Raw genomic sequence first — 24,517 nt, 5'->3', positions numbered from 1 at the left:
CAGACAGAGAAAGACAGATGCAATGTGGTTTTGCTTATATGTGGAAACCAAAAAACAAAATAAACAAACAAACAAAACAGAAAGAAATTCATAGATACAGAGAACATTTTGATGGTTGCCAGATGGGGAGGGGTGGGGAGCAGTGGGTGAAAAAGGTGAAGGGAATAAGAAGTAGAAATTGGTAATTACAAAATTATCATGGGATGTAAAGTATAGCATAAGGATTTTAGTCAATAATATTGTAATAACTATGTATGATATCAGATGGGTACTAGATTTATTGGGGTGATAACTCTGTAAGTTATATAAATGTCTAATCACTATGTTGTACACCTGAAACTAATATAATATGATGTCATCTGTAATTGAAAGCTTAAAAATAATATTTTAAGAAATGAATTAATGGATCATTATAGATAGAATGTATTATTTTTACCATGTGAAATATATAATTATTTTGCTAATTTCTTAAAATATATATTTGTTTTCCAAATCTTATTGTCATAAAAAACTAATATAATTTTAAAAGTTTTAAAAGCATTATATGTCTCATGTTAGTGCTATTTCCATTTGAGTTTGTTAATATTTTCAGAAAACATTTTAAATGTATTTTATATTGTGCAAAATAGGCAATTAGCAGCAAATTAGTAACTTACCACTTCTTAAAGTTTTCCAAAGTAAAAGCTTTTGCCTACATGCATCAATGCAACTGGATCCCTCTGTTATATGATTTTAAAACATTTGTATACAGGAATATGGGAAGCCTTCATATTCTTCATATTCTTCCTGTTATTTTTTTAAAATATAAAATTATATCAAAATAAAAAAGATTGTAGCAGATTGATCACACTACCTTTTTTTAGATTTTAAGGTTAAACGTTTGTGTTGTTTGGTTTCATGTAGGGGAAAACCAAGACTGCAATCTGAAGAGAGAGATGACAGTGTATACAAGTTAATAGTGTTTAAGTACACAGGAGGAATCTGGTAGAGGCAAAATGCAAGTCAAGGGAAGTCAGGAAGGTAAAGAAAGCAGATAAGACAACAGCCACGCCCAGATCCACTGGTGTCAGAATCCATGAGCACCACCAGAGCAGCGGCACTAACAGGAGTACTGCCCCTAGTGCTGGCCTTGGTGATGGCCCTGGTGGTGGCCCTGGTGGTGCTGGTCCTGGTGGTACTGGCCCTGGTGCTGGTCCTGGTGGTGCTGGCCCTAGTGCTGGCCCTGGTGGTACTGGCCCTGGTGGTACTGGCGCTGGTGCTGGCCCTGTTGCTGGCCCTGGTGGTTCTGGCCCTGATGTTGGCCCTGGTGCTGCTGGCCCTGGTGCTGGCCCTGGTGGTACTGGCCCTGGTGGTACTGGCCCTGGTGGTACTGGCTCTGGTGCTGGCCTTGGTAGTGGCCCTGGTGGTGCTGGCCCTGGTGGTGCTGGCTCTGGTACTGGCCCTGGTGCTGCTGGCCCTGGTGCTGGCCCTGGTGGTACTGGCCCTGGTGGTACTGGCCCTGGTGCTGGCCTTGGTGGTGTTGGCCCTGGTGGTGCTGGCCCTGGTGGTGCTGGCCCTGGTGCTGGTCCTGGTGGTGCTGGCCCTGGTGCTGGCCCTGGCAAGAAGAAAGAATGAATGACTCAGTTCTGATCAGTGGATACACAATATTTGCCTTTGGTCTTATATCACTCAGCCTGTTGGTTTTTTCTGGCTCTGGTCCCATTGATCTGGACCACAGTATAAAGGATGTCAAAGGCTGAATAATGAGTATTTCTTTTATGTGAGATGTTAATATTACCTGACATTACCTAACAGTAAAATTGTAGTGACTCAATTTATCAGCTCTTTAGAAGACTTTGGAAAGGAGGAAAGACAATAATGAGAGTATCCTATAGTAGACTATATTAATTTATTTCTCAATTTGATCCTTCATTGATACTTTGGTAACTGAAAGCAACATCTAAATTTAGACTGTCTACAAGATGTTACATGGTTAATGTGTTCAATTCTATATTTAATTTTGAGTCAATTTAAAGAACAAATACATGGTTATTATTGCAGAGAAAAATTTCCCTTTTATCTGTTCTTATAATATGTAAATATAGTCCTTGTACATTCTATTCTATTCTCGATTTTTTAAATAATTTTTATTTTTCATCAAATGAACAATCATTACCTCCACAGAATGGTGGTTGTAGAATGGATAGGAATTGGCAAAGGAGAATCTGTTTTTATGCCGAAGTTTTTTATTTGCACGGCAGGAATGATAACTATGACTTGAACAAAACATCAAGAAAAAGCAGAAGAACTAAGATTGGAGGAGAAATGCAACTTTGTTTGGGGACATTAAGGGAGTTAATTTGCCACTTGGATATCTAGACGGAGATGTCCAGAAGGCATCTGATTTCAAAGATTTTGAAAACAATAAAAGTACTCATTATTAAAACTATAATAAACATAATTCATTCTTTAATTATTCAGAACTTACTTTTGCATTTTACCAAGCCTCAGCGATATCAACGAGAAAGACGAGTTGCCTTTAATGTTTTTTCAGAGCTTTTCATGTGCAAAACTGTGTATTGGTCACTATGGGGAATGATCTTAGAGTAATATACCATTTTCACCTCAAGGAGCTTGCAGTCCACTTGGGAAGATCGCACATACATAAAAGTTATGCAAATACTGCCAATACTCAAACCTAAAGGAAAAGGCCACTGTATTGTAAGTGCTAGTATTGTAAATATTTTGACTAACCAGATACATAGGGCTGTATGGCAAAAGTCCTTTTCTTTCCAGACAGAAAAAAATCTGATAAACATTCAGTCTTTTGCTAATAAATTAATTGTATCAGATGCAAATATGGCAAACAGCAACGCTTGTTTAGGGAAAGTTTTTTTCTTTTTTGTATCCTATGAGTAGCCACTCCATGGATGGGAAAATATTGCTAGAAATACTGGTAATTTAAAGAAAGCATAACAAAGATTGGAAGGGCAAAAGCAAGTCCTACAATATGGGTAAATCACCAATAGGAGTCGGGGTCCTGTTGAACTACATGAGTTGTATGGGATTTGTAAACAAATGCCTTGTATGTTCATAACTAGATTGTCTAAAAACTTAACTTGGTTTGCCAAAGTTAGCTTTGAGTGAGATATTACTAACAGAAAATATAAAATACTAGGAAAAAATGAACTAACTGAAGAATGCCTTTTTTATATTTATTACATACACATATATACTAATTTTAAGTAAAGCTCATGTGTGTATTTTTTTCACAAGAAAATCAATTCATCAGGGATAATTTGAATGTAGATGGGCCGTATTAATTATACTGCTCCCTATGTTTAATTTACTAAATTGGTTGAGGTATCAGTCCGCTGCACGTATTCATTGACAAGAACACAGAGCTGTTAGTTCAAATTGTACACACACTCACACAAGGACACACACTCACACTCACTCACACACACTCACGCACTCACACACACACACACTCACACACACATTCACATACATACACACTCACACACACATACACACAAACATCAAGAAATTTAGCATATAGTCAAGTGCATTCTCCTTGTAGACACAGCATTAACCTTTCTACAATAGTATACACTTATAACCAATTTTCAACTGGTCTACATTATATTTGAATTTTACAAATCTATCCAAGGTTTCTTTTCAAGGTCTTACTCATACAATTACGTTCTTGAGTGAAATTTTATTTAAAAATTAGATATCTAGAAAATAGTGTAACGAGTATTTTTAATTATTCATTATTAGTCTGAGAGGGCTTCAAAAATTCTAACACAGCCATCTTTTTAGGTGGAATTGAGAAATAAACTGAGTGATATTCTGAAGTACTTTAAATTTTGTAATTTTGTAAAGGAGTCTGCTTCCGTTCTCTGACTCACATAGGAGGTACAGTGACAATATTAATACTGCCAATACTCAAACCTAAAGCTAAAGACAGAGAGCTCCTTAGCTGGCCTGCTATTAACCTACTGCCCTGCCCCTTGATATATCAGTGCCGGCAAAGCACAGTCCTCATAATAGCGATATAATTCACCCTTTAAGAGAATTCAGTTGGTGATGAGCTTTATCTTCTCTGAATTTTGCATTAAAATACTACAGATTTTTTTATTAGTTTACTAGTTAGGATCTCAGGGGAAAACATTAAAGTTATTGGGGTCATTTGACATAGAAAATAGAAATCAGTGACAGAAACAAAATAATTCTACTTAACTTTAAAGTATAAGGAAAGGGACTCCAACGTTTAACTCAAGTGAGAATCAGAGTAAACAAGTGACAAGTCTAAGACATAGAATAATATGGATGGCTACATAAAGACGTAGAATTTCCTACAGAATACATTCCCGAAGAACACAATCTTCCCAGGATATGATTAAGAAGAGAATTTATAGCCATTTGGCTTGAGTAATTTTCAGAATCATCTGCCTGAAAGCAAAGGATAAAATTAGATGGTCTCTTCTACAACAATATAATTTAGTGAAAATTGTTCAGAAACCATCGGAAACAATGATTAATACTTTATTTACAATAAATGCAACAGTTTTATACACCTACTTAAGATTATATGTGAAGATTATATTCTTTTTCAGCTGTACCTGATGTGATTTTTAAAATCGCTGCAATTTTTCTATTGTTAAGTACTCAGAAAATTTAAGTTGTAACAATATATTATGAAATTATAATTATAAACATTAATTCTCAAAAGAAGATATTAGCGAACTATGAGCATTTTGCTCAGCTTCATTTTACATATGGATTATGAAGCTGAAATTTACCTAAGCAATTCTATGTGATTTGTAATTGTGTGAAGACATCCACAGTAGTTTTTAAGAATGAAAATCAACTTGGAATTTTTCTGATAGATTTAGAACCTTTAGGTTTGCATCATGGCATTATCCTGTTAAACAAATCAGAATACCATCAGTGTTGAATGGGCTATAAAATCTTTTTCACATAGTTAAGAAAAGCATCTACTGTTCGCCATGCTTTACAAATATAAATTGGAGGGTGGGGTATATTTTAATCATTTTGACTACCGCAAATTTTAAAAGGACTAAGTAAAATTCAAATCCACAACTGAACATAGGATAGTCCTTGTCTTATAATGTTAGAATTCCATTTCTGGTTGTGCTTTGAATAGCACTGAACACAGACAGACCATTTTCAGAGTAACTTGAGGGGAAGGGAATAGTAAAATCTACTAAGACATGTTTGTTTAATGTACAATTAATCTCTCACTAAACAATAACGTAGAACAGTCTAATTTAGCTATTTATCATAAAATCTTTAAACAGCAGAATAGTATGATGAAGTTTCAAAACCAGTTATTATTTATAAAATACATAATAACACAACCATGCCAATTACCAAGTAAAGCTATCAGAGAAGCAGAATACAAATGTGAAAAGATTTGAGAGGTATGTTCTGAGAAGCCTTTTCGTTTTTATATAGTTGTGGGGTACAGAAAATGGTTTAAAGCAAAGGAACGGCAGAAATGCAATAGTATGTAATATATTTCCTTGGAGGAAAAGAATTATATAATATTCAATTTTATCTTTTATTCATAGATATACAGGGATGATAAGGTGAAATTGTGTGTAGCCAACTAAATTATTTAGTGAAAAGGACAATCCTTAGAAAAACTATTTTAAGAAAAAACATGTTGTAGTTCATTAAGAAAAAGTACCTAGTGTGCAACTCATGAATAGTTGATATTCCAAAATCTTTTTGTAACCTAGAAGTTGCTAGAATTTGGAAATAATTTCCCCCCATAAAAGCAATGCCATAAATATTAGTTTCCCTGGTTAGTGATGAAAAGCTTATTGAACCTGTAACATAACTAATTTTGAAACTATTTGTATTAGCCTGGGTTCTCACAGCAGGAATGATATTGAGGGGGGAAAAGCATTTCTTTCTCCATTAGTCTTGGGCATAGGACTGGCCACACACAAGATTTTAAAATGTGAAATTTATCATCTATGCAATCTACAAAGTGTCAGCAACTGGAGTAGATGCTTCTATATGTTAGCTAATATATTTCTTATAGCAACTCTGCCAAGTAGAAATTACTATCCCTATTTTATGCCTGAATAAAATGGATACAAAATATAAGTTATCCAAGCTTACATAGTTAGTAATTAGAATGAAAGCTTAAATTTGCCCTATTTAAAAGCCTGTGCTGTTTCCATTATGCCTCATTGTTTTAGCAATCCGCCACCCTCCCAAATACACCAAACGCTCACACACACACACACACATGCACACTCCAGACCCTCAGGGTCCTCACACTTCTTCAGAGCCCTTACCACATCTATGCACTCAAATCTGCCTCCAGCCTCCTACTGGTTTCTGCTCTAAAATTATCCATTTCCATTGTCTCAATCCACAGACAGAGTAAATTTGTACAACTGATATTAATCTGTGTAAGACAGAGATAGCCCCTGACATCCTAGAGGTGTCTGCATTTAAAGAGGGGATTTTACGTGCATGTGTGTGTTACATGTGAGTGTGCAAACACATAAACACACATATTTACATGCACATATACGAACACACACATATATCTATATACACACACATATGTGTGTGTGTGTGTGTGTGTGTGTGTGTGTGTATATATATACATATATATTTTTTTTTTCTTTTTCAGGCAGTTTCTAAGTGAGGTGTCAGAGTAGAGAGGGTCTTCTAAGTCTGATAGGGCATGGGCACTTGGGCTCGCCTCAGGTGTGTGCCCTGAGGTTGCTCTCCTTGTTATTCCTATTGGGTGTTGGGTAAAAACTTAGAACAGGGACAAGAGTCACAGTCAGCAGAATTGGAAGACGGTGGAAACCTGTCCCACTTCACAATCACTTTTTTGCCTGGAGCTTTGTGGGCTCAGAGTTCTTGCACCCTGCTCCATGGTTTAGGTGGGCAGTTAGGTTCAGACTATCCCAGACGATGCATGAGGCATGGCATCCATACCGACTCCCTTCAGCTAGAGCTTGAGAGAAACCCTGAATGACGAGACCCTCTTCTCTCAGAAAAATTTCAAAACTCCTCCAGGGAAAGTCTAGGCTGAACGGTATGGATTTTCACAAAACCAGGAAGCCATGAAGCCCTGGTAGACCTCCAAGGAAACTCTAAACTATTTGGCTCTTTGCTGTCAACCAGCTGGCAGCTTCCAAAGTCTTCCTGACGGGTCCTGTGCAGCTGTGTTTTATATTTCCATATGGCCTTGCCAGAGCTCCCTCCCTTAAACAGACCCAGCTTCCACAATTAGTGTGGACTCAAAACAAGTTAGCTATGGAATACATTAAGTCGGAAAGGCCTCATGGGGCTATTTACACCTCTTTGGACTATTTCCAGGACCCCAGATTATACTGTAAGTGTAAATGAAGGACTCTCACAGCCCAGTCAGTGGCTGTCACCGGAACATGCAGCACAACCATACCTCGTGCCCAATTTTCCAGTGCTTTTCTTGGCCACATATTTACTATTTTGCCACCCTGAAAGATAAACTCTGTGTAATCTTAAAATCATGTCTTAGAAGGTATTTCTCTCTTTCCCTAGTTCTAATCCACTGGTACAAAAATTGACCACTCATCAATTTTCTCTTTTGGCATTAAAATCTTTCAGGAATTTATCTGCATTCACCTGGCCAAGTTATAAATACCACGCAACACCTACACCATGTCGTGTCTTTACTTAAAATAATAAATTGATATCACTTAATAAAATACAAAACCAGATGAAGTCAGTCTGTGGACCCAATGGTTGCGAACGTACACTTAGCTGCTGTTGCGGGTAAAAAAAGATGCTGAAAAGCTCACTCCCCTACCCAATACACAAGATCAGTTATAGATCCCATATTCTGGAAAACCCGAAATGTAAATGGTCCTTATTTCCTTTTAGCTATTGCTTCCCTTGTACTCCCTAGGAATCAGCACTGGGCTGTGGTGTTCTCTCTCCCTGCACTGCTCTCAGCCCCTGTGAGGCGCGTTCCCTCTGGGCCTCTCGGGTCTTCACAGGGTCATGTTTCCAGCTCTGTTTCCCAGGGCATACCGGTGCCTAACAACATAGCACCTGACACACAAGCCCTTAATAAACACTTGTGAAATGAGTTTTAGAACCTGAACAAGAGTAACTGTGATGTCTGGGAAGTGATGCAAGTTCAAGAATCAGGAAATTAGCTGAACAAGATTTGATAATGATGATGATGAAAATTATAGTTTGTTTTTGATGACTACTGTATATGCCCAACACTGTACCAAAAATTTTAAAATATAATCTCACTTACTTTAATTTAACCACTACAAAATCAGGCATACATCATTACCCCTTTTTACAGATGAATAAACTGAGGCTTTGAGAAATAAAGTAATATGCATGGACACATAGCTACTAAGTTTATATTTACTGGGACTAATGCATGTCTGTCCCAGTAAATTTTGCCAAAAAAGGCAAAATTGATGCCTTTTTTACTACTTCTGATCTGGACCTCCACTTTTTCATCTATTAAATATGGAAATTTTAATACTCATTAAGATTTCTTCCAAATTTAAGATGCTCCAGATTAAGACACACATATCAGAAAATCTGCAATTCAATTGGCTTTACTTATTTATTAAAATATTGCAAAAGACAGAGAAATGGCGGCTCTCCAAAGCTAAAAACTTAGGAACGCTGAAAGAGGAGAGGAATTTTGGGCCAGGTTGAACCTTTCTAGGGTTTTTCAGATCCACTTAAATTAAGCTAGATTTAGTGTTGTGTTTTTACAACAGTTAACATTTACTGATAACTTACTATGGGCCAGACACTGTTAAAAGTTTATATGCATTAGCTCATGTAAATCTCAAACAATCCCCATGAGGTAGTACTATTATTATTCCCAATTAACAGATGAGGAAACAAAATTTAACTTGCTCAAAGCTGTACAGCTAGCATGTATGAAGCTTGGACTCAGATCCAGATATATTTAACTAAAACCCATAATTTTAACTTTGAGGTTATACTGCTGCTGCATGTTACTTTTAGCTTCTTTATCTATGTACACTTAATGTTAATTATCAACGTCATTTCTTTTGAAATAAAGCCCACAAGATGCAGATCAGAAATCTGCTTAGTTTGCTAACACATACCCCAGTGCCAGATATGTGGTGACCCTTATCAAGTATCTCATGATCATGCCTTATTGGTTAATTAAATACCTCTGGTCACTCTGTCACATGCCGATGTGACTCTTTTTCCTCTCCTTCTAGATATTTCTTTTTGTTCAAAGTAGATAGATTAACAAACATCAAAGAAAATAGACGACCATATCAACATGGATGGAGATTTGCGATCTCTGACCTGAAAAAAAATCTCCATAGGAAAAAACACAGTGCCTAGGGTGATTGACATAACTGAAGTCCCACATTACTGAGTGTGTCTTCACAGCTCATTCTGTCCTTATTAGAAGGGATTATTGAAACTTTCAGAACATATGATCTCCAGGAATCCGATAGCAAATTAACTTTGGTATCAAGAATTAAGTTAAATGTTACTCTCTACTTTAAGACAACTTTATTTTCATTTTAACTCTGACATATTATACTCTATTTTAATCTATTTGCATGTCTGAAGCAAAAATTCACATAAATTTCTCTTCTGTATTTATCTTCCAAAAGAAGTGATCTCCAAATTAAGCTACACAGGAAATATGAAAATGCTCATCAAAAGCCTGTTTAGATTCTGTAACTCTTTAGAGGGAGGAGGATATTTTAGAAGCTGAAATTTTTTGTAAAATAAGTATTAGTCCATTTTTATTTTAGCCAAGTACACATTTTGTAAAATAACACTAATAAGGTGTGTTATTTTTCCCTAACCAAATTCTTCACAATGAAATCCAACTGCAATATTCATTTAGAAATTTGATAATGCTCTCTTGTGTGAGTTTTGGGAATATGTGAAACCCCATTGCATATAAATTATATCATGGAAAAGCTGTATAAATATTCTATTATGGCACATGCTGTTCTAAGGATCTGTCAGGATTTCCTTTATACGCTCCATTTTGAGTGGTATATAAATCAGATGTAAAAATTCAAGTTGGACTGAAACTCAGCACAAAAGGTCTCCTCCAGAGGCAAATGCTTTTTGCAAAATGTGGTTTGAATTATGTTGGTCATTTTTAACTTATAGAAGTACAGAAAATGTATTTGTGGTTTTGAAGGAGAGAGATTTTTTCCATTTTTATAACTCATTAGGAAACTTTACAGGCCTTTAGACCATTTCGTGGTTTAGTTCTCAGGTTTTTTCCCCAAAGCAATATTAAAACTTGAATGGTGTCCGCTATTAGTCCAATGATTACTGTTCTGAATACAAATGTGTGTATGGATATATATAGTCATACGTTATCTTCGACTAAAAGTTACAGTGATATCTTGACTGGGGCAGATTAGGCCTATTAGTTGCCCATTTTGTTCTTGATATCGGGTCAACTTTGGTCCATCAAAGAAAGGAATCCCCTATTTATAGCATAGTTCAGTATGATTGCTTGTAATTTTAAAACTGCATCTTTAACTTGCAGAAAAATCCCGAGTTAAACACTATTTCTTTTATGAGCTCTTTGATAGTAAGGTTGTGCCTTTTCTAAATTTTGCTTTCCTCTAAAATAGAGCAAGTTGCAGCATGTTTAATAGATGTTCATGATGAAGATCTTGTTTGTAAAGTAATGTGTATGTTTATGCGCTATATAAATTAATTTGTTAAATAGTGTTGCACTTATTTTGTCTATCTAGTTATCATGCTGCTGAGTAATTTCATAAACATCTAGATTATTATTTTAGCACATGTAGAGATTATGATTATGTTATTTCTCTTAACAGCATCAGTTAAAATCTGAGAGAGTTTTCTTTGGACTTAGAAAATTGGCATAATACACAAAGTTAAGTAAACCAATCTTTCAAATGACTTTTAAAGGATAATGAAAATAGAAATATTTTATATGATTGACTTGCTTCCACCTATATTATATTTAGTTCATTAATGTGTTAGAATTGCACATTTAGTAGTTATCATTTATTGCCATATAATAGAGCAAGGCATTAAAGAACAAAGTTAAAAATTTCCCAATGTCATTGCTTAGGTTAGTATTTAATTGTGCTCAGAAGCTGGGTGTCTTGACTCTTTTTCATCATATTACACTATTTCTGGTACAGTTACTAGAATCTTTGGGCATAGTGGCAGGGCAGACAACCCAGAGGATAATCAAACATTTGCCTGTGGTTAGGTGAGCATTGGGAAGCAGGAGGGACTTACGTTCTCCCAGATGTTTTATCCACTAACCTAGTGTCATGGAAATCAGCCAACTCTGCAATGGAGAGATCTGAATGCCAGTTTTCTTTATTTTTCGTATTAACAGGAGAGCAGGGTTACTAATGAGGGGTCATATCCCAAATCTCTAATCTATAAAGCTGAATATCCTCATTTCTATTTAGGTCATTTTTTTTTTATTCTGCTCCATTTACTTTTACACTACTTTGTGTTCCATGTTACATTTTGTTGTATTCATTTATATTATACAGTTTACCTGTAATTCATACATCACTCAGATGCTTATGTCTTTCTCTTAGTTCATCATTAAAGTCATAGTTCTTATGACTAACTTAACATGTATCACTCCAAACATCCCTGTATGACTCAATCAGTCAGTAAAAGTTTGTTGCAGCTTTTGGGGAAGCCTAAGAATTTCTGAACACTAGGTACATTGAAATACAATTTTATGTTAATCAGACATGCTTTGAAGTATAGCAAAGACATTTAAAAACTGCTGAAAATAAAGGTACTTTAAATGGCAAAGTAAATAGTTTTACATGTTAAGAATGTAGATTCCATGGTTGGAACTTAAGCAGTTTATTATACTAATTCAGAAAGCATTGTACTCCCTCCTCAGTTAGTACGTTATACCATGTTTTTCCTTATATTTGGAGGAGAGGTAACACAGTGCTGTTACTTGAATAGCATTGACCTTGGCAAGGCCTAGCAGCACTGTTTTATACATCATAAGCAGTATATTTTAAACAGAATGGCTATCTCTTACAGCACACGAAACAAAGAACAGCATTAAAAACTTTAAGATTATGAAGAGTAAAGAATGTAAGATATATTCTCACCTTGATTTTATCTTTAAGCAGCCTCTTATTTGTCTATTAGGAACTTCTTCCCGAGGTTTTACAGATTTCGGCTCTTGTTCTTTCTTTTGACAAAGCAATATATAATTTGTGCCGTTATTATTTGACCAAAATATACCAACAGAAGTTTCATAACGTATACAAAACTCAACTTTACTGCCATCTTTTTGATAAGGAGGAACCAATGAAATCTTAAAGGAGAATTGGTCAGTTTCACCATCACAAGAATTCGGGACATATTCTGCTAAAATGTCATAATGTGTCTGCCAGTCATCTAAGGACATTCTCACATATACTAACTTCTCAAAAGAAATATTTAAAACTCGAATAATGCCCTTCATACATGTAGACCCGGGAAGACACTCGGCTGACTCCAGTATCGCTTTCCGTATTTGAAGTTGTTGCATAAGATCTTCTTTTGAAGAAGGTAAGTCAAATAGTGGAGATAAAACATAATCTTCTGGGTGGAAAATGTCCTTCCTTATGTCAAAATTGGTTGAAGTACTCGGTAAATCCCAGCAATCAAATTCTTTGACAGATACAAGATTGAATCCAAAGGCGTCAGCAAAGGAAACTCTTCTCACACCGAAAGATGGAGTGTCCAGGTACACGTTTTCAGAAGAATCAGAACCCCGTCTTCTAGGCTGAGGGGAGAAGCCAGGCTTGAAGTTAGCTTTAACGTCTTCATCTTCAGAAAGGGAATCAGATAAATGAGGAACTTCTAAAAAGTTATCTTTGTCGATCTGACTAGGTTCTTCAGAAGGCTCCATTGGGCTCTCTGATATCAAATAAAGGAGAACTGTACAACTGCTAGAGGCTGATACTTGAGATACGGAGGCTAAAATAAGTATAACGTTACTGTTGACATTGCAAGGAGTCAGCTCTATAAATAGGTCCGTGGCGTGTAAACTATGCGAGCTGGCCTCCAAAGGCCTTTAACATGATAGCATCCGTGGTACTCTCACCAGTGTGTTTCAGATTTAACTCTCAGGTTTAATGTGTTTTTGAGCTGAGTTCCAAAGAGACATTTTAAATCATTTTTGCTGTGTTAGAAAATCTGAAAACTTAAGAATAAAAATATTATTTTAACCAGTTGGTATTAAAAAATAAAAACTTGGACCATTTATTTTAAAAGAAAATAACAGTAGTATCAGAATACTAAATGTACAGTTTGAGTTAACTCAGCCCGTTGGAGCAGGCAAGTGCAGCAGGAGAGAAGAAGATGATTCCTGGAACTGGAAACATCCTGTGCCGAATAACAATAATAGCTCCCAACTATAAGGAACTGACTGTGTAAAATGTAAACTGTAAAAGGGTTAAATAGAAGTGCTGGGAGTTCTGAAGAAGGAAACATGATTTAGATGGAGAAGGTAACATTTGAAATAAACCATGATGGGCAGGTAACAGATAGACATGCAGATGGAAGTGAGGTGGATTTTCTAGGTGGAAGACAGTGTGAACCGAAGCCTGGAACAAATAAGTAGTCAAATCCATTATTTTAAACATTAGTAGATTTCTTTTCATTAAGCCATGGAAAAATACGCACAAGTAATGTGTTATTGACTTGAAAATATAAATGAGCAATAGTGAGCCTGGCCCAGCAGTAAAATATTTACCTAGAATAAAATGTTTGTGGCAAATGGCCATTTTACGCCCACACAGCAGAAGTTGATACCGTGACATCTTGGAGTTCAGTGTAAGTTTTAAAGTGTGAGCATCCTGTTTACACTCATGTGTGTGTGTATGTGTGTGTGTGTGTGTGTGTGTGTGTTAATGTAAAAACCTATAAAAAAATTTAAATACACATAGGCTTTGACCCTGAAGCACTACAGCTAAAAATATGCCCTAACAGTATGGGATAAGTATGCAAAGATAAATGTCAGAATTATTTTTAAAACTCTACAAACTATTTAACTATCCATCAATAGGGAACTGAATAAATAATGTTACACCCATATCATACAATGTTTACAGTCATTAAAAAAATAAAGGAGCACTTTATGTGTTGATATAGAAAGATAACCAAGACAAATGGCAAAGTAAAATAAAAAAGGTGTGCACAGATATATGCATAGAAAATTCCTGGAAAGACAAAAGAAACTAGTAGCAGTGGCTATCTCAAACGCAGAGGTTGAAGGCTGTAGGGAAGAGGTACTCATTCACTTCACTTCATAATCTTCTGTTCTGTTTGAAATATTAGCTGTAAACAAGGTTGGTTTTCAATTTAGATTCAACTCGAATTAAATTAAGTTTGAGAGGTGATTAATTTTTTTAAAGAGAACCCAATAGCATAATTTCTTTAAAATTACAACTTTGTAAATACATCACAACTTATTGGATAATTTGAAGTACATAAAATAGTGGATAAAGAAATTATTTTTCAAATTTAAAAATGAGTAGTGTTTAGAATAAGAAGCTGAAATTATTTAGGCTTTACCTCATCCACATAGCTAGAATGGGTGGTGATAATATGAATTTTCCAAGCATGGGAAATGGCTGTGGAAATGGCTATCCCTTGCAAATGTAATAACCATGAGCCATGAGTAGCCATATTCCAAGGTACCTAAAATATATTGTTAGGTATTCAAGGGAATTAGTAACAAAATACTTACTAGAATTAGTATATAATACCTACAGTCATGTAAATAATGGAATAATGAAAATTTACAGGTATAATAATGTACTAATGTAATTTAACTATCCAGTGGTTACAACAGAGGAATGGAGATAAAGACTCCTGGGTTCCTCTCCTGTATCTGGAACTTACTAGCTGAGGGACCTTCAGAATGTTGCCAAATTTTCTCAGTTTCCTTAATTGTTATCATGTAACAATTAGATGAAATGCCTGTTAAATTTCTAGTACAAAACCTGTAGTATAGTAGCAATCATTATTTTTATTTCTATATGTGTTTGTGAAAAGCTGATTTTTTAAGATACAAGGTAGATGATTGACAAGTAAACATAGTATAGAGAATCCACACATATAATATTAAGTAATGATTTGTAATTTGTTTCATTTTTGTCTTTTTCAAAGGCTTTATAATATGTAACACTTAGCTTTACAAGACATAAAATAGCTCTACATTAGAAAATGGTCCTGTTATTTGAGCTAAACTTTCCCCTCCTTAATTGGTCCTGCACACAGAGCATGACTCCCTTGATTTGTGGTAATCACTGCCTATCTTTTGGCATTTCTAACCTTCACGTAATTGTAGATGGTTGACATGTTCCCTCTAAGTCACCACTTAGCTAAAGCAGAGTAATTTCATCTTTTTAATCTCTTCTCACGTGTCAATCCTCAGTGCTTTTTATCATTTTGTTAGTCCTCTATGAACTCCTTCCAGCTTGCCTGTATTATTCTGTTCATGAGCTGCCCCCAGATAAATGCAATATCACAGATCAAACATCTCTAAAGCATGTAAAGAAACCCTACCAGCCTTGTGACTGGTGTTCATATTTAGTTAAAATTCACATCACCTTTCTTCTTTTCCATATCACAGCTCAGACCAACATCCCTTTTTCCATGTTCACTACTACCTCCATTTTAACATGACTTTTACCACACTCTTCCTCAAGTGCTTAGGTATACTGTTTTTATCAGTTTGCTGTTGTTGTTTTGGTTTTTAGTTGGTTTGTTTTGTTTAATAAACTACAGCTCTAGGTTGCGCACATTACTTTTTTTTTCTATTACTCAAAGATTCTCAAAGTTACCTTTAATGTAAAAGACGGTACCAATCAGGACCCCAGTAAACAGGAACTAGATGGCATGTTCAAAATAAGGTAACTCCAGGCAGGCTTATTTACAAGAGTCTATTTATAAAGTGTAAATGCAGAAAAGCCAGATGGGCTAGTGCAGTAAACTGGGGGCCAGGTGCCTAAGAGCTGTTACCATTTCTCAAGGGATGATGAAGGGGAGCAATTATCAGAACTTGAAAGCAGAGTGCCATAAACTACTTACCAGCTGCAGAGGATCAAGGGAAACAGCCAGCTGAAGATGACCTTGCCAGCAGTGATCCAGGGGCAAAGTACGCTGAATTCACTTTTCTTTCCTCCGATATCCTGCTCTGGCCACCATTGTCCTGAGGCTATGGGGACTGTTACAATTCATTCAGGTCAGTCTCCTGGAGCAGAGAAGAGGGTGGGGAAGGGTCACCAGAGTGCTGAGTAGATTTGGTGGAGCAAACAATGCCAAATGAGTTTCTATTACCTGACCTTTTCTTGTTACAGCAAAAAAAGTTCAAATGTCTAAGATTTGTAAGCTCTGACCCTGTGGAAGTCATAAATAAGAAATACCGAGTTAATCCATTGATGGCTAAGAAAGAACTGAACTTTTGTGTAATTAATTATAACTTTGCATTTGTTTCCATTTTGGCATAAGTCTTTGTCTGCAACATCAACTGAAGAAACATTTTGTCAAAAGAGAACCTGGAACAGTGATTCTTAACCCGGGATACATATAAAAATCACTGAGAGAGATGTTCAGACTACATGGGCTCAGGTGCACTATCCCCTCTGCTGAATAAGAGCTTCCAGGTTAATGACGCTCCAGGAGTGATTCTAGTATATAGATTCATCAAGATGCATGATCTGCTAGTCTGTGGGATGTAGAGTCAGGAACTTATGCTCTAGTTAGAAAGAATTGTAGCTATCATTCTTTATGTGCTATATGATTTTTTGATATGGAAGCTATAAAATTCTTTTATAAAAATGGCATAAAAATTTAGTAGAGTTATAGAGTAGCATAACTTTAAGGCAGTTAGCAATCAACTAGACTGGCCCCTTAATTGGCACGAAAGAAAATTGGAATCCATCACAATGAAAGACCCCATCAATTAATAACAAAGCTGGGACTTGAACTCAGCTCTCTCTTATTTTAGTGTAGTATTCTCCATATTATACCATCTATACTTTCAGTTTTAGAATTAATAATTAACAAATTAATCATTCTTTGAAAAACAGTCATTAAAATTTAATTGTTCTAGATTTAGTTTATTTTTTAATCAATTAACTTTTGTGAACTTTCTTTTTTTCCACTTGATGAAAGATCTCCAGAGGTGTCAAATAATTTTCTTTGTGACAGAGTAGCTCAACCTTTTTAAACTTATGCCCCCATTAGTAAATATGATATCTTACACTGCCCTCTCTCTCCCTCGGCGACTCTGCTATACTCCTATTTGGGAATTACTCATCTAAGTTATAAAAATGAGTTATGTGATCTCTTTAGAACTAATATTGATACTTAGTATTTTAAAGGACTATTAGTTAAAGGACAGTACTTCAAACATATTTTGAGACACAGATTTGTTCATCAGATGCCAATCATTGGGAAAAAAATCCTCTGAAATGTTTATATCTACCAATAGAGAATACGAGGTGTGATCAAACAATACAGTGAATGTTTAAATTAAAATATATATATATATATATATATATATATATATTTATATATATTAGAGTAAAAGACACCCTCAAAATACTCCCCCACACTTATCCCACCATTCCTGCCACTTTCTGAAGCAGTTTTGGAAGTCCTCTTTTGTGAGTGTCTTTAGTTGTGCTGTGCTGGATGCCTTGATGTCCTGAATCATTTTGACTTTGGGGAAGAGCCAGAAGTCATCCAATGCCAGATCCAGTGAATAAGGTGGATGAGGACACAACATAATGTTTTCATTTGACAGAAATTGCCATATACCAGAAGTGAAGTGTGACACGGAGCATTGTCATGAGGGAGGATGATTTATGGCACACTTTAAAACACACCTTCTCTCAACTGTACCTCACACCCGACTGACTGTGCCGCCTAAGTTGAAACTTGTCACACATGGTTACTAAGATTCAATTCACCGCTTCCCGTATTGAAGATCCCTGCCTTTCTGTTGGATGGCACTGGCAGCAGCACTCACTGTATTTTGTGATCACAATGGAAAGGCTCTATGTCACTCATCACTTCTAGTATGGCAATGTTTGTCAAATAAGAATATTACGGTGTGTCCTCATCCACTTTATTCATGAGATCTGGCACTGTTGATACTGGCTCTTCCCCAAAGTCAAAATGATTCAGGACATCCAGGCAGCCATGACAGCACAACTAAAGACACTCACAAAAGAGGACTTCCGGAATTGCTTCAGACAGTGGCAAGAATGATGGGATAAGTGTGTTTGAAGCGAGGAGGAGTATTTTGAGGGGGGTTAATGGCAATGTCTTTTACTGTAATACATTATTTTAATTTAAACATTCATTGTGTTGTTTGGTCATACCTCGTACACAGATAAATCAGTGGAAAATGGAAATTTTGCCAGATGAAAGTAAATTTTTAAAGGGATGTGTCATTTATTCCACAGAGAGATGAACGATCCAATGTAAATAACTGATCGTGTTATAGCAGAAGCATTTGCCACCAAAGGGAGCATCCAGATTCTTCTGCTTAATTTACAAAAGAAAAACAACTATAATACTCAAGCACCAAATGTTTATTTTATATGAATTGTATCATGTGCTTTTACCTCCTTGGATCAAAATAAGGCATATAAGTATATAGGTATAGAAATCTAGAGCTCTCTGGGAACTTAGCAAGCAAGCATCAGGGCTGATTCCTTCATTTTACTTGTAAGAAAATTGAAATCTATATGGTCAACTGGATTCTTATCTTTGTTGTAGATGATTCCAGTATTAGCCCTAGGGGGGGAAGATATATTATAAACTTCTCAAAGACAGAGATCACCTGATAATATCTTAGTAAATTTTTAATTGACCTATAAAAAACATGCTCTAATATAATATTACATACCAACTCTACTTACATTTTTTTCTAATTTTTACCAAGAAATTTAAATGAAGTAAGAATTTTTAATGCAGGATGCAAGACTATTATACAATGTGGTCTCAGTTATGTAAAAATAGGCAACAGTCATTAACAAAGAATAAAGATTGTCTATAAAAAATGCTCACAGTATGTGCATTTTGACATTAAAAAATATATTAAGCACACTGCATTAGGAGTCAGCATGTCTAAATTCTGGAGTCATGTTTATCATTAAGAAACTGTATGATAGAAATCATTGTATATATCTCTGGATATTTATTATTTAAGATCTCCTCAAAACTGGGGAATCTACAAACACTCAAGCCTTGTGTTACCAAAGTTGCCATTTATTTGTGAAGCAAACATTTACTGACTTCCTTCTCTGTGCCAGGCACTGTATTAGATCCTAGGGCTACAAAGTTAAATATAAAATACATAATCTGTTCTCAATAGACTGGCATCCAGTGGAGAGATAGGCAACAAGAGAAACTCTCTATCATGATATAGCTCACTTTCTTGCCCTAATAGCCTTAGTCATTGATTGGGAAATCTTGGGAATTATCCTTGTAAGGTTGGCTTCAGGGGTTCTTCCCATATTCTCCCCTTTCTTGTATTAGAATTGTATTGTGTTGAAATTGTACTCTTATTTCATAGACAGCTTTGTGAATTCTGTTATCTGTAGTCAGGGCCTTTTCATCCCTTTTTAAAGAAGTTCAGACTACAAATCCTACAAAATACTGGTTCTTGTGACTGCTATTTACTTTGTTAATTTTATTGACTGTTTAATTACAGGAGCTCTCGTGTTAGAATGCTAACCAAAAATGTTCTGCTCATTTTCCATGCCCCATTGTCACAGTAGGTGAGGGCATCAGCTAGGAAATACTCTAAGAGTCCATGTCAGAGGGCATTATCCCTTGGTATGATATAAATAGCCCTACCCTAGCTGTTGTGCACAATTAAGAAAAATGTAAAAATTAAGGTTTTTTCCAATTATATTGGTGTGAATTATCAAGTGTATTTTAAATGTTAACCTAATATTTTAAGTTATAATTTCCAATACTTAAATTTTAAATAATGTTTATTTGGATTCTTATTTATTTATTTAATTTATTGGGTAACATTTGTTAATAAAATTATATAGGTTTCAAGTGTACATTTTTATAATAAATCATCTATATATTGCATTGTGTGTTCATCACCCAGGTAAAGGGGGAGAGGACAGTAGAAGAAGGAAAAGGGGACCAAATATATGATGATGGAAGGAAAGCTAGATTCACTTTTGAACATGTTCATCATATTTTCCAGATACAAAATTAATTTCATTTAACATATTTAAATGGAGGAAGTTTAATAAAGTGGTTAAGAGTTTTGGAGTCAAATAGACCTGGTTCAAATGCCTGCTGGTGTTCTAAGAAGCTGTTTGATCTTGAGCAAGATATTTAACTACTCTGTGCCTCATTTTTCATTCTATAAATGGAGCACAGTAGTGCTTAAGTCATTAAGTGTTTATAAGGATTAAACTAGAGCATATGTATGAGCAATTGCCAATAGTGACAAGTGTACATAAATGATAAAAATGGTGTATATTATTATTGTTATTTTTCTGATGATAATATTGCTATTTTGTTGATTAACATACTTCCATTACTGAGAGACAGTATAGCTAGGGGTTTTGAGAAGAGAGTGTCTGGAGATGTGCTACATATGCCCAAATCCTGCTTCCATTTATTAGCTAAGTAACTTTAGGTAATTATTTAGCCTTTCTGTGAGTTTTATTTCCCCACCTATACAATAGGAATACTAACAGTTCCTACCTGCAGGTTTGTTACAGGATCAAATGAGTTCCTGTAACATGGAAAGCTTTCAAAACAATAAAAATATATAAATATAAGTTATAATTATAATGGTTAAAATTTACAAGAAAAAATATCATTTAAAATCCCATCATCTAAATTATGTGATGTGATAGAGTTATTAGTTAACATTATAATGGCAATCATATTGCGATATATACATGTATCAAATCAGCATGTTGTAAACCTTAAACTTGCACAATGTTATATATCAATAAATTTTTTTAAATCCCATCATCCAGTATAGTCATTGTGTATTTTTCCTATATTTTTTTGTGTGAAAGTTCCTTGAGAAACAGTATTCATTTTGTGTGACATTGTAGTCCCATACATCCCACAGTACGTAAAGTGGATGAATGGATGGAGGCATGGATGCATGGATGGAGGGATGGGTGGGTGGGTGGATGGGTGGATGGATGGATGGGTGAATAGATGAGCAGGTGGGTGGTAGACGAATGAATGAATTTAACATATGCCATCATCTTCCTAGTATTCTATTAAATATCCTTGTTATTACTATTGCTGTACTCTGCAATACAGTAAAAATCAATATATATATCAATTATCCATTTGCCAAAATATTTTGTTAAACAGAACATTATTCTTTGTTCAGGAAAATATTTTCCATAGTAAACACAGTGTAAGTGCCAATGCATGTGACATCCAGATAAATGCAGAAGAAAGAATTGCACTAGTTGTTTCAGATTCACTGTATGAGTCATGTATTTTCTTTACACTGAGTCACCACGAGTTCAGATCACAGGAAATCTTTTGTCTTCTCCACTCCATACTAGTCCTTCCTTGTTGTCACTGAATTCAATGAATGATTTACGATTGGATAAAACAACATAGAGCATGGAAGGAAATAAGATCTGATTTTGGAAAATCAAGAGTTTCTGGGATTTTATTATGGGATCTTACATAAATAAACATGCAGGACTACTTTTTTTCCAATCTACTTACAGGATAGTATTGTAATATATGTGACTCACTTTTTTTAAAGGTCTTCTGTCATTTGGGTTAGTTAATATATGCAAAACTTCAGCATTAACTATGGATTTCTCCCAAAGTTTCAAAGGTATGTACATGATTTATGTAATTCTTGACACAGATTTGGGTGATGATAAATACTTAATGCCTCTGCAATGACTTAAAGACTCTTAAACTGAATTTGCCATGCAGGGTAGGATGCCTAATAGTGTTTAATATTATAGCAAGGCCAGCAACATTGTCAGTAGTACTTTGTTGTCTCAACTGTACATTTGTTTACCAGGTCAAGAGCTTGTAACCTGTGATACATGGGCCCTGCAGGGTATATGGGTGGAAAACAAAGTGTCTGATAATTATCTAAAATTATATGTTAAATTTGTGCATGTCTACATTTTACTGTGTTGAGTATACAAAATTTTTCTTAGGTCCCTGAACCAAAAATTTAGGAATTATTGATATCCATAAATAATTATTTGATAATCAGGAGGACTTAGTCCTATAAATTAAAAGTAGGATATGTGCCAGTCTCTCCCTTTTATGCAACTAAAGTTCAGCCCAAACTAAATCAGTATCCATCATAAAAATCTCTTTGCTACATAATATGAAAAATACATGATGAGATTTATATGAACATTACACACATTATACATATTGAACCTGACTATTTAGGTGAGAAATAAATAGAACTTGCTTAATTTTTCATAAGCCACTCCTGGTTCAGTGAACAGATATATTTAGCATCATTCTAAACTTCCCCATGGCAAATAGTCTTTTACTAACAGAGCAGTCAACAGTTTTTAGATTATTTTATATTTTTCTTAAGAATAGAAAAAAAATTTAGGCATAATCTCTTGCTTAACTCAATAGTTTAGCTGTATAATTATTTAAATCCTATAACAAAATGTTGTCAAAAATATAAGGAAGTGAGAAATATATGTTCTTTCAAGTGGAATCAGCTTGAAAGTTTAAATGATTTGCTCACTGATGAACAGTGTTTGACAAATTGATTGGTATACCCCATTTGGGAGTTTATATTTGTTCATTATAACATTACAATTATATTGTCCTAGAGGTGGAAAGCTCTTTGAAAGTCATTTTTTCCAAATATCATCCTTCAAGATTCCCTTTAGCATTTATTAATAGGAACACTTCTATCTTTACCTTGGAGAAATCCAGAGACGGCAAACTCACTGTTTCATAAAACAGCACGTACACTTTTGAAAAATTTAGTGAAAAGTTCTTTATTATTTTGTGCCACAATCTAATTTATATCAGTTTTAGTATTTTGGGTTTTTTTCCAGAAGCATTTGACATTCTTACAAAAACTTACTATGTTAACCAAAGTCATCATAAAAATTTGTGTCAACTGAGGAAAAACTTGAAGTGTTACATTCATATAGAAAAATCCACAAATTGTAAATGTACAGCTCACTGAATTCTTCCTAAAGTGAATGTAGCTGTTTTACCACCAACTGGTTTCAAAAACAGATCACCAGGATTCCATCCAGAAATTCATCTCAGACCCATTCCCATTAGCTACCTCTCAAAGATCACCGCTGTCTTGACTTCTATCATCACTGATTAGTCTTTCTGGTTTGTAAACTTAATTTAAATGAAACCAACCCTTTGGTATCTGGCTTCTTTTGCTTAATATAGTGTTTGTGAGATTCATCCATTCTCTTTGCTGTGTAATATTTTATTTTATGAATAGATCAGGACTTATTATCCATTCTACTGTTGAAAGAAATATTTGGTTTGTTTAGATGTGAACCACTAAAGACAGTTATGCAATGACATTCTTGTCATTTGGTGCACAGGTATACACATTTCTGTAAGATTATGCCCAAAAGTGCATTTGCTGGATCATAAGCTATGTATACATTCAGCTTTAATACATACTATCAGTTTTCAAAGTAGTGTAACAAATATACACTCCCAAACAATAAATAATGTATAAGAGTTTGAGCTGCTTCATATCCTTGCAAACACTTACTATTGACAGTAGTTTTATTGGTCACTCTCATAGTTGTACGATGGTATCTTACTATGGTTCTTACTTCAGTTTTCCTAATTGTAATAAAAATAAGCATCTTTATTAGATATCTACTTTTGTGAACTGACTGTTCAAATCAGATAGCTAGATAATAGATAGATGATAGATAGATAGATATGAATATGAGTCTTTTGTCATAAATACATGTTTACATGTCTCTGTGTGTACTATTTCTCCAATTATATGACTTGCCTTTTCACTTTTAGTGGTATCTTTTCATAAATCGAATTTATTTTACAAGATGTGATCACAAAATACAGTGAATACTGCTGCCAAGTGCCATCCAACGAAAAGGCAGGGATCTTTAATACAGGAAGTGGTATGTCAAACCTTAGTAACAGGGTGTGATAAGTTTCAACTTGTTTGGTGCAGACAGTTGGGTGTGAGCTACGGTTGAGAGAAGGTGTGTTTTAAAGTGTGCTGTAAATCATCCTCCCTCATGATAATGCTCTGTGTCACACATCGCTTCTGGTACATCAATTTCTGTCAAATAAAAACATTACTATCTGTCCTCATCCACATTATTCACTAGATCTGTCACCATACAACTTCTGGCTCTTCCCCAAAGTCAAAATGATTCAGGATATTGAGGCAGCCAGGACAGCGCAACTAAAGACACTCACTCTGGAAAGAGGATTTCCAGAACTGCCTCAG

General features: G+C 35.0%; 1 protein-coding gene across 2 annotated transcripts in view; it reads right to left on the bottom strand.

The window, feature by feature from the left end:
• PPP1R3A (protein phosphatase 1 regulatory subunit 3A) overlaps nucleotides 1–12,987 on the bottom strand; it is a 48,791-nt gene extending 35,804 nt beyond the window's left edge. The window contains exons 1-2 of one of the 2 annotated variants that reach the window (XM_033099319.1): nucleotides 12,508–12,753; nucleotides 12,147–12,229 (exon numbers count right to left, since the gene is read on the bottom strand). In XM_033099319.1, the coding sequence (XP_032955210.1) occupies nucleotides 12,147–12,229; nucleotides 12,508–12,618 (194 nt within the window). In that variant the 5' untranslated portion in view covers nucleotides 12,619–12,753. Of the gene's footprint in view, nucleotides 1–12,146 lie in introns of both variants that reach the window. The other variant, XM_033099318.1, reaches the window with a different exon arrangement.
• Between the last annotated feature and the right edge of the window lie 11,530 nt (nucleotides 12,988–24,517).

This window comes from Rhinolophus ferrumequinum, chromosome 26 (assembly GCF_004115265.2).
Source record: "Rhinolophus ferrumequinum isolate MPI-CBG mRhiFer1 chromosome 26, mRhiFer1_v1.p, whole genome shotgun sequence".
Classification (NCBI taxonomy): domain Eukaryota; kingdom Metazoa; phylum Chordata; class Mammalia; order Chiroptera; family Rhinolophidae; genus Rhinolophus; species Rhinolophus ferrumequinum.
This window is presented reverse-complemented; position numbering and strand designations above follow the sequence as displayed.